We start from the raw sequence: 11463 nt of genomic DNA, 5'->3' as shown, positions 1-11463 counted from the left end.
GAACTGAACTTGCCTTTCGGATTTTAATGTCCAGGAGATTCCAGCTCCTCTTTGAGCTCTGACAATATGTGCATGTATATATTCAAGTTGATTGCAGCATAACTGCAGATATCACTATAATAGTGGGTTCAAAGCTTACTTGCGAAAAGTGGGTAACTTTAAACTATTGCCTCTACCATTAGAACACGTGGGTTTGATTTGTTCACTACTAACGCCAATAATATAAGAACCTGATATATTGGCAATTTTTTCTTATTTTCGTCTACAGCTTTCAGTCGTTCATTGTGCACGTGTCAGTAAACGAATTGGGACTATTTTTGGACTGAAAATGAAGTCAATCTCGAAATATCTTTGCAGGCTCGAAAGTTATAGATGACAATACAAAGAAATGTTAGTGTTTTTCTGCTGTTTTTTCAGCTTTTCCTGTATTGTGAACGTGCGTATAAGCCGATCGTACCAATTTTTTAAGTTCATATTCCTCATTATTCAACAAATGTTAGTGCAATATTTCAGTTTCGTACTCTCATTTTTCTGATTGTTATTCCGTAACAATTTTTGGTAAAAATTACCCATATGAGTGGAAATAATTATATACAATCGGTAGCTCGAAGCCTAGATCAGATAGAGAAAAAGTGAATGTATGTTTAAAGGCCTTTTCTCATAAATAAAAATGATCATTTGCGTGCTTCATAACCAATCGTTTTATGCTATAAACTCCCAAAAACCATATTAACCTACGCAATAGTTGTAGTGCGTAAATGCGATGTTTAAAATTTTTGTTTTTGTCTATATAACTTCTTGTAGCTGCAGTTGAAAAGCATCATGAATCATTAGCTAGAATTCTGGCGGACTTTGCCTATCAGATTCTCTCTCACAAATGCTTATTTTAAAAAAAAATAAATAAATGAAAAATGGAATAAAATTTCATATTCTGCGTTACAAGTGTAATCGTAGGCAAGTACGTAAAAAGTAAATATAAAAAGTTATTTATTACGTTAATTAAAAAGTAATATTAACATTAATAAATAAATATTAATAAATAAATTACGGGCTTTCATTTCCTAAAATAGCTTGATATGAAAAGAGCAACATGAAATTAATCTGAAAATGCAACGCATATATTTTAGCATGAAATTACATATATAGCGTGTGTTTAATTTTATCATGGTCGCACTAATATTTTAAGCTTTAGTGTAGATTTAATAAAAGAAGATTTTACAAAAACTTAACATAATAAGTTTCTGTTCTGTCTGTCAACATTCATAGGAAATTATTTTAACTCATAAAATGTTAACGACCGATATGAAGAATGATTTGAAAACAGAAACCTGTTTTTAAGTTAAAATTTGCTTGTAATAGAATAGAGTGAGAAGTATTGTTAAAAGAATTCATGAGTGTTTTTTATGTAATCATATTAACTCATAGAAATTGCTTAAAGAGAATTTGATTTTGCTTTAGTTCATTTCATAGCTTTGAGTGTATTACACATGTACAAGTAACGTTGAGAATATATTCAATTATATGGCAATATAAACGCAGTAAAAATTAAAAAAAAAAACACTTTTCATCATCGACATTACACGAATAATGTCTTTTGTAATTAACAAGAACTTCCAAAAATTATTGACAAGTCTATCAGCGTCGTTATGGCTGTGGTTGCTAATACTGGTGCTTTTCCCGGCGGCTTTAAAAAGCTATAAATTTTTAGGTGTTTTACATTTCGCCTCTAAATCTCATTATATAGTAGGCTCGTCGTTAATGAAAGCTCTAGCTGGTAAAGGTCATGAAGTAACAGTTGTAACATCGTTCACTGAGCAAAAACCAATAAAAAATTATAGCGAAATTCATTTAAAGAACGTTTTGAAAATAATGGATGGTATATTATACGTAATTAAAACTTAATTTTATCTACTACTAATTAATTTTTTTTTAATTACATATAGAAAAAACCGACGAGTTGCTTGAAACAAATAGAAAGTCCTTATTAACCAATATTGTTAGTTTTCACCAAATGGGCTTAAAGCTGACTGATATAGTGCTTAACGATCCGAATGTTCAATTATTGATGACTTCTAATCAAACATTCGATGCAGTAATATGCGAAGTATTCTTGGGTGAAGCTCTATACGGCTTAAGCGAACATTTTAAAGCGCCATTAATTGGTTTGGGAACATTCGGCGCCATATCCTGGAATACCGATATGGTAAGTTGTCTGGAAAGCTCTTTGAAATTAGTTACTTGTTGTCTCCTTTTTACGATCTGCAACAATCAAATGTTGCAACATTTCTGATTGTAAGTTGCAAGCACACAATGTACACGAATATATTCAAATATATAACTATACATTGAATGACAAGTGATTGATTTCTGTAAATGTCGACCTATTCGTAATCTTGCCCACGAATAAGACGCCGTGTAACTACATAAGTGGAAATTAATGTCTTATTCGCCTTAACGAATTCAGAAGGTTGTTTACAGACTTGACATGTTAAAGACGTAGTTGACGTTTACTTTAAAGAATGCTAAGCACAACGATCTAAGATGATTGATGTAGTTATGTATAAACGTTTACGGAAATTTCTACGGAATTAAGAGCAAATTCAAGTAATGAGATACTTAGCCGCTTATATCTGATGAAACCAAAACAAAGAAACTAAGCGCTATACAACAACTTGCGAAGTCACTGAGAGTTTAAATTTGTCGAATTTGGCCGTTCATGATCAAATGACCTTCCGAATAACCTAATATGAAGCCATCAGACGGACAAAAGAACAGGCCAAAAAGATTTGTGAATTGAATTTGAATCAAATCGCATAATAAAAAAAGTTAATCCTACCCTAAGCGATTCTGCTTGTTGAATACGTGCGCATAAACTTAATATATGCTTACTGCAAGTGCTGTAGGACATTGTACACAACGTGCAATTACACGTTGTGCTTCTTATGCAAAGTAAGCAATTTCCCATAAATCTAAAACTTGTATAAAAAAATTTTGCATGTGATTAATAGGTTGGGTTTACGATTAAGTTGAGCAAGCTCCAAGAATTAAAATATATTTTTTTTCTTTCAGTAATTATCGGTATCTTATGTTGCTTTACTTCGTAGGTTGGATCACCGTCACCGCCATCTTACGTACCTTATCCTCTGCTGCCATTAACTGATCACATGTCTTTTTGGGAACGTTTGGGAAATTTGGCTGTTATCACTTTCGAACGTTTATTTTTGGATTTGTATTATCTGCCTCGTCAAAGTGAATTGTATAGAAAGTATTTTCCGCACTTGGAGAAGTCAATGCTGGATATACGCCGTAATGCAGCTTTAGTGTTACTAAACACACATTATTCGTTAACATTTACTCGTCCATACGTACCAAACCAAATCGAAGTGGGCGGAATGCACATCAAACCTTCGAGTCCACCTTATCCAAAAGATTTGGTAGACTTTATTGGCAATGCCTCAGAAGGCGTCATCTATTTCTCTATGGGTTCGAATATCAAAAGTAAAAAAATCCCGTTGGCTAAAAGGGAAGAAATTTTGAGTGCTTTCCGTCAACTTAAACAAAAGGTGCTGTGGAAATTTGAAGATCCCTATATACCTAATAAGCCGGACAATGTTCTCATACGTGACTGGTTTCCTCAAGATTTTATATTAGCTCAACCACAAGTCAAAGCTTTCGTAACACATGGCGGCCTTTTAAGTATTCAAGAGACTGTCTCCCATGGCAAACCAATTGTGGCTTTACCCATATTTGGGGATCAATTTCTGAATGCAGCTATTTCTGAACGTGAGGGTTTCGGCATTGTGTTAGACTATAAAAACTTGACTGCGATTCAATTAAAAACAGCCATTGAACGTGTGGTCAATGATAAGCAATATAAGGAAAAAGCTGGCATTATGTCTGTTCGTTTCAAAGACAGACCTGAGCATCCGATGGAAAAAGCTTTATTTTGGGTGGAGTTCGTAGCGAAACACAAGGGAGCGCGATTTTTACACTGTGCTGGAATGAATTTGAATTTTATTGAATATCATAATTTAGATGCCATATTTGTACTGTATATTGTTTCCCCGCTTTTTGTTTTTCTTCAACTTTGGATTATTTATAAATTAATTGTGTTTGGCCTTAATTATTGTTTGACAGGTAAAATATCAAAAAAACTAAAAAAAGATAAATTTAAGAAACGTTGAAGTCATTAAGTAATTGTTTGTTAGCAAGAATTTGTAGATTTTGTTATACAGAGAATAAAGGGACTAAAAAGCAAAATAGAAATTACTTTACTCGAGCTCATGTTCTCTTGGTATATGTAAATTAATTTTGTGAGACAATAATAAACAATTCTACTTCAACATGCCTTCTCTACATTTACGTTTTTCTCGGCTTACTGCTTTACCTATGTACCTAAATAAGCTGCTTGCATAGCTTAGTGGCTCATTCTAATCCCTAAATACCGTTCTGTTTATACGCTTATTCTCACATTTTTCGCTTATTCTCGAGATGATGTTGAGACAGTAGATATTCAACAGAAGATTTCAGAGAGAAAGTACGGGCAAGAATTCAAGCAGCCTCAGCGTCCACAGGTCAATACGAACATTATGGATGTAAACTACGAGCAATTCACGTCAGCGGACAAATATTTCCAGGAAGTATTAAACCGCTCGGATCTATTCATTTAGATGTGAAAATCTTCAGCTTCCACAGCTAAAAAGCAAACATACGAAACGTAGGAAAGATAATTACCTAGCGAACGCCCTATCTCGCATAACAATCAAAGAACTCAAGAACATAAACAACAGTATATATAAAGTAGTAATAAGATCTGCAACGTGGCAGAAAAATAATTGCGCAGAACAGCGACAATTAAGCAAATGTACGGAGCCCAAAGTCTATGAAGTCATTAGTAATAATGACGTAAGAAAATTTGTGCAATTAAAATTTGACTCCGACAAATGTTGCATGAAACATGGGAGGAAAATAATTGCCAAATTCGTAATAAACGACATTTATACCAATGGAAAACTCGACTTAGGCCAGTTTTTCCAAAGGCTTGAAACAGAAGCCGGCATAATAAAAATGTCAAAATTCAAAGTGTCACCAAGCGAGAGGATTTTCGAATCCGTATCGTAAAACCAATTTAAAATAATGGCCAATAAGACATTGCAAAATATAAGAGTAGCGCTACTCCAAGAGGTGACAATTATAGACAAAAATAATAAGCCCGAAATCAAAAACATTCTACAAAAATACCACAATGACCCAATAGAAGGGGGTCACACTGGAATTACACGTACCTTGTCGAAAGTACGAAGGTACTATTACTGGCCGCAAATGACAAAAACAATAGCCAAGTATGTCAATGTTCGCTATGCCAAAAGGCCAAAATCAAAACCCATATCAAAACTGCTGTGACTTTAACCCCAACACCAGCAACTGCTTTTGACACAGTTGTAGTCAACACCGTCGGCCCATTACCAAGGACAGAAAAAGGCAACGAATACGCGATAACACTAATCTGCAACCTTACCAAATATTTGGTAGCAATTCCCGTCACAGATAAAAGTGCTAAAACCATAGCAAAGTCAATCTTTGAGAACTTCATACTAAACTACGGACCCATGGAAAAACTCGTAACGGATCAAGGAACCGAATACAAAAATGCACTAATGAACGCTCTATGTAAGTACCTTAAAATTGACAATGTAACATCAACAGCCCACCATCATCAGACACTCGGGACGGTGGAACGCAACCACCGAACGTTAAATGAATACATAAAATATTTCCAATATTGTTTCAACACAACACCTTCCACAATACACAATTACTGTCCTTATGAACTAGTATTTGCAAGGCCACCAACACAATTAACAGATCATAACAAAAATGTTGAACCTGCTTTAAATAATGTCTTCAACATTTGGGTTACGACGCAGTCGCAAAAATGAAGTTATAAAACTGAAATTGGCACAAAGGTTTCCTTAAAAATGGGCATGAGCCGCTCACACACTTGCCCACAATAGAAGAACGATTAAAACAATTTCAATTTTTTTAAAATTTCTTGTGTCACTTTCCATCCCATGAACGCATTTTTGAAAAACTGGTGCTCGAGTATTCATCAAAACCACCTCCGTGGTTTTCATCGGTTAATTTGTACGTCCACAATTACCGAAAAAAGTTTTAATTCCAACTTATTGTTGGTGCAGTCTTTGCAACAATTTAAGTAATTATCTTTGTGTAATAAATTGCAAATCAACTTGTTTTTGTAACGATAATATTTAATATTAAACCGCAAAAAACGAATCATGAAAACAGTCTTCACGTTTTACAGTCAGGTAACATTCTTTAATTTATTTTAGTAATTCCCAAATTAGATTCAACTTAGCAGCATTCGTGTTTCAGGCTGTCTTTAAATCCACACATTATTTCAACTTTATTTTCAGTCAATTTTTCAAAAAAAAGCTTTTTTTTTTCTTTAACAGAGTTTCCTTGAATACGTGTACAAAAATTCGCAAATGTCTTTTACTTGAAATTTTGTGCTTTTCGCCTACTATGAGCAACAGGTGTTTTACCCGGTGTATCTATTGTTTGAGCTGGCGATTTCCAATCTTTCTAACTTATCGGTATATATCTTTGAAAACTATTTGTGCTCATTTAAAAGCAGTTCCAAACAAAAATATGTTTTTGTAGCATCGTCAAGACAGCTCTTTTTTATTTAGTCTAGTTTGATATCTCTAGAAAGACATTTTCCAATATTAAGTTCGAAATAGATATTCTTTTCCAGTATTAAATTCGAAATAAGTATTCTTTTCTAGTATGAAGTTTGGAGGAGATATGAGGTTGAGAGCGAATAGAAAGCTTCCAAATTTCTGCTAAGAAATTAAAAGTTTTTGATAGGTTTTTGATAGACAATCTATTATAATAAGAAATACATTGCACAACTTCAGAAGCCTTTCTCTCGAAACATGATTTTTTAAAACGACCTACGGAAGTATTTCTGCAATTTTTATTCCTTCCCTACGAGTTTTTTGCCAAATTCGAACGTGTCTCACTAGAATGGCTTCGGTGTTTTATAATATAGTTTTTAGTATCTAAATATAGGTGTAATAACCTCTTTTAGTATTATTATGCTATTAATTTTTCTTTACCCTGAAAAAACTGCTAGAAGGCTGTTTTTTAGGCCATCTTATAATGGTCTCAAAGAAAAAGATAACACACATAAGGATATTTGCTGTCCCATGAAGGTAAAGTACATCACCGGTGGCTATAGAAGATGACGAGCCGACACACAGCCCAACAGAGGAGAAAGGAATAAAAGTAATTATAATTTACAGCATAAAATGATCAACGAAAGCGAGTGAAAAATCACTTGATTAAAGTTCTTCAAAAGCTTAAGTAAAGATTGTCTGCAATGGACTCACGTTTCATTTGTTAAATTTTGGCTTACACGTTGATCAAAGATTAGCAATGAAAAGCCTTTAAAATGTAAATGCCAATAAAGTCACTTGAAAAGAAGAACTTATTTGGTCTAATTTTAGAAGACTTTATTGGTCTACAATCTTGGGAATGTCTCTTGTAGATGAATTCAATCAGAAGATTAAAAAAGCATTATATTCCGGGTCTTTCACTTATAAATTAGTTTATTTTTGTTTCCTAAATTACTTTAATGAATTTTCCAAGTTTATATAGCTTCTTTTAAATTATTTGTTATTGTGACATTTTATTGAATTTTTTTAAGAGTGTTCTGTTTCGTGTTCGACATAATCTTCTTAACCTTCGCTTTAATAATTTTTACAATTAAACAACAGCAGACAATGAAAACGACAAAGGCACCTGTTATCATGAGTGCCAAACTGTCTAAACTATGTTTTTTCATAAAACTCATTTTTTGCGCTTTAGTTTGCATATGATAAGCTCCGCGATGTCTGAGAATATATTCAGTCCAATAAATGGCTAAGTCGATAGGCTTTATAGGTTGATTATGGTATACTTGCGAGATTTCTTTCACATTTTGGTCAGATTTGTCATTAGTCATCATATCTAGTATGGTTTCCCGGAAAGATGCTTTAGTTAGATTGTTGATATCCAATGCTAAAGCAAAATTCATTTTTTGGGCCCTGTTAACGTTTGTTTCTTGATCGTAGAATAGCTTTACACGAGGTGACGTTAATATATCAACTTGCGAAAACCAAGCGCTAATAAAAATATTATTTGGTTTGTTAGTTAAATCAGGATCTTCAAATTTCCATAGTATTTTATACGATAGAGACCCAAAAACTTCATTGATCAAACTTAAGATGGAGGGTGATAAGTGTTTACATTTCATATTGGACCCTTAAGAAAAGTAAATAACTTTAGTATGTGGGATGAATTTAAAAATTTATTTATACTTGAAGGTAAAATTGGATTTTTAGTTTCTACATGAAAATCGTCCATCTCTACCATATGAGAAACGTATGGGCGGGCAAAGCTCAAAGAGAAATGTTGATTTAGCAATATTAAAGAAAAATTCGAACGTATTTTCCTTTCCATAGGTCAGAGGTTATGTAAGGTAAATATTTTGTTACCAATTGCTGTTGCTTGGGTACGTGCGCCCAGTAATTATGTACGTGACCTATTATAGACCAATGCATATTCTGCAAGCGTTGCGAAAAGCTCATATATTCAGTAAAGCCCAGCCTGTGTAACTGGGCGTAGGCCAAAGGTGATGCCTTTCCCATTAAATCGTCGATTATAAAATCAGTACCAAATGGTGAAACGCCTATTAAAGGCACTTCAAAATGCTTAGCCAAAGCGTAAACAGCGTCCAAATTTAAAGCGTCTACTATAACCAAACCGAAACTTTCTTTTTTTATGATATCCTGTACCGCATAGCTCTTTAATACCCTTTGACTAATATTATGAGAAAAATCTCTCTCTCTCTCTCTTTAATACGATTTGACTGATATTATAGTAAAAATCAGCGAAGTAAGTCATTTCTTCCCAAACATTTCGAAATCTTGCGTTCAATGATTTTATGTGTTCTGAAATACGTCCACTGTTAATTAAAAACCAATTTTTAAAAATACCGTTTACCAACGTAATCCGTGTCCACGTCCCCTACTAAAATGCCTCGATAATTCCTTATTTGTTGTGTTTGGGGGTGGGCGTTGATTACCGCCATCTCATGACTTTTAAACTCTAATACGGTTGCACTAATATATACTGCGATGGCCCTGGATAAGGGAAAATTGCAAAAATTTTGGCACTATTCGCAAGTTTGTAACAACTTAAAAAAATTATGAAAAGATTAAACCTCTTGTTAAATTCTATCGTATTCGTGCGATGTTAGAGTCTCGCATACTAAAATAAAATTTTCAATTAACGTTCATAATGCAAATTTTCTTATCACAAACTGTCACATGTAGAAGGGCGCCATTCTCATTGGCGAAGACTCGAGTTGAAAAAGATCACTGCCAAGACACTCTCTATGGATGAAAACGACCTAGGTGACATGTTTACAAAATAAAGTCTGATACGGTTCAGACATTTAGACGCCGCCCATAGGACTAAAAAAGTAGAGACAGTGTACAGTTGCGTAATTGTGTAAGCAGGCGACAATGAAGTAGGCAACGATCGCCTAGAGAATCAGATTATGTTGGCAAATTTGCTGGCGGTTATCGACAATTGTGGTCTCTCAGTTACGCCGAATCTGGCGACAATAATAATGCTGTCGCTGAGAATAAATTTTCATTAGTACTGAGCATAAAATAAGCAAAGTTATCACAAATTCCCCTTTTAGATTTGCATTTCGAAAAATATAGCCGCGTGGTTGTTATTATTTATCATAGTTCATGCAGTTTGTTTATGAAAAACAAATAAATGTCAATTTGGTTCTCATTTTGTAAGTTTCTCTCAATTATTAATACGTTACATTGGAAAATTTGAGGGGAAGTGTTCGAAAGCTTGCAGTTGTCTCCTAAAAAACGAGCGATAATCACGGCGATAATCGCTGCTTATATAATTACCCAGGATTTTTCGTTCGCCGTACTGTTATTTTTCTAAATTCAGATTATAGTATGTAACGTCCGCGTACTTACGTGTAGAGGGTTTCCGTCGATCGCCTTCATCCCTGCTCTTCACAAAAGGATTAGCGTGTTCATTTTTTAAAATCGATCACAGTTGTTGCCTTATTCATAAAATTAAGGAATTTTTACGAAAAAACAACGTCTTTTGAAAAGAATATTGTAACAATGCGTTGACACAAACTGTGTAAACACGCGCGTTACATTGTTATAAAACTCGCGCATTTGATAAAATAAATCTACATAGAAACTGCCTCATTTAATAAAGATTTGAGCTGTTTCACCCGCCGGCTACTTAAGTTAAAACGTCTTTATATAGCTGGCGACCAGCAAAGAGATGAACAAAAATTTCCTGCTATAGGAATAAATCAAGCAAGGAAGGAGAAATTCATCGGATAAGAGGATTAACGACAGAACAAAAAGTGACATTTATCATTTGTTTGGAGTTTTTTTAAGCAAGCGATTTGCTTGAGCCTGAGTTGGGGCATTCTAAAAGAGCTCTCGAAAGAGACAGCTTCATTTTTAAAAATAACTTCAGTAGATGAATTTTTCTAATTTTCTAAAAAATATTTCCTTATAAATTCAACGATGAGCGATTAATTTACTTAAACGGAAACAAATTTTGTGTAGCGACATTATTGGCTTGCGGTGTTCGCCTTCTGCTAGCTTCTAAAAGCGAAAAACGCGATATATGTGACATGAATAGAATCTTGTGCAATTTATATCGTATAATCTGGATTGCAATGGCGAAATTAGAGAAAGAACAATGAATTCAATCAATAAATTTTAAAAGTCGAAAGCTATGCAACTATAAAAACAAAGTAAGACAAGCAGGCCGTACTTGTAAGATTAATTGAAGAAATAACTTACACAATGTACAAAATTCAAATAACGGTCCGTTATTTTTAGATTGAACAGCTTCAATCTTGAGGACATAGCAATTGGTTTATTGGGACAATTTGTATCTAAAATTTTTATATTATTACCGTAAAATTTACAAAAATTTCAGATCGTTTATTGCTATTGTGAGTGTTTCATTTAGTAAAAAGGACTTTGAAGAATTTTTCACTTTTTTAATCGTCGTAATTGCATTTTGTTCAACTACATTTGAATTTAAGCTCGTACTGATGAATTGTGATTTTTAAGATAGAACAAGTTTTATTTACAAGCGTTTTAGTATCTAGGCGGTAAGTAGAAATAGTTCTACATTTGCATCATATTAATAATGTTTTCACTCCATATAAGTATTGCCGTAGGCTATACTCAAGTTTAACAAATGAGAAGAGCTGCTAAGCTTGAATAATTTCAACGGAAGCATAATTTGTGATATTTTAGATTCAAAAGTTATTGAAATGTTCTCAAAAAAGTTTTGAATTGTTGACAGTCAAAACTCCGCAGAATCATGTTC

The 11463-nt window shown here is 33.6% G+C and overlaps 1 protein-coding gene and 1 pseudogene across 1 annotated transcript; one reads left to right on the top strand and one right to left on the bottom strand.

Moving 5' to 3' along the window:
* Positions 1-1463: 1463 nt before the first annotated feature.
* On the top strand, positions 1464-4204 carry LOC119642881 (UDP-glucosyltransferase 2-like). Its single transcript, XM_038042183.1, has 3 exons — positions 1464-1876; positions 1944-2203; positions 3105-4204. The coding sequence occupies exons 1-3, from the start codon at positions 1588-1590 to the stop codon at positions 4182-4184; spliced, it is 1629 nt and encodes a 542-aa protein (XP_037898111.1). The 5' UTR covers positions 1464-1587; the 3' UTR covers positions 4185-4204.
* A 3507-nt stretch (positions 4205-7711) lies between these two features.
* LOC119642884 lies at positions 7712-9154 on the bottom strand (annotated as a pseudogene).
* Between the last annotated feature and the right edge of the window lie 2309 nt (positions 9155-11463).

The sequence above is a fragment of the Glossina fuscipes genome, unplaced genomic scaffold, assembly GCF_014805625.2.
Source record: "Glossina fuscipes isolate IAEA_lab_2018 unplaced genomic scaffold, Yale_Gfus_2 269, whole genome shotgun sequence".
NCBI lineage: Eukaryota > Metazoa > Arthropoda > Insecta > Diptera > Glossinidae > Glossina > Glossina fuscipes.
This window is presented reverse-complemented; position numbering and strand designations above follow the sequence as displayed.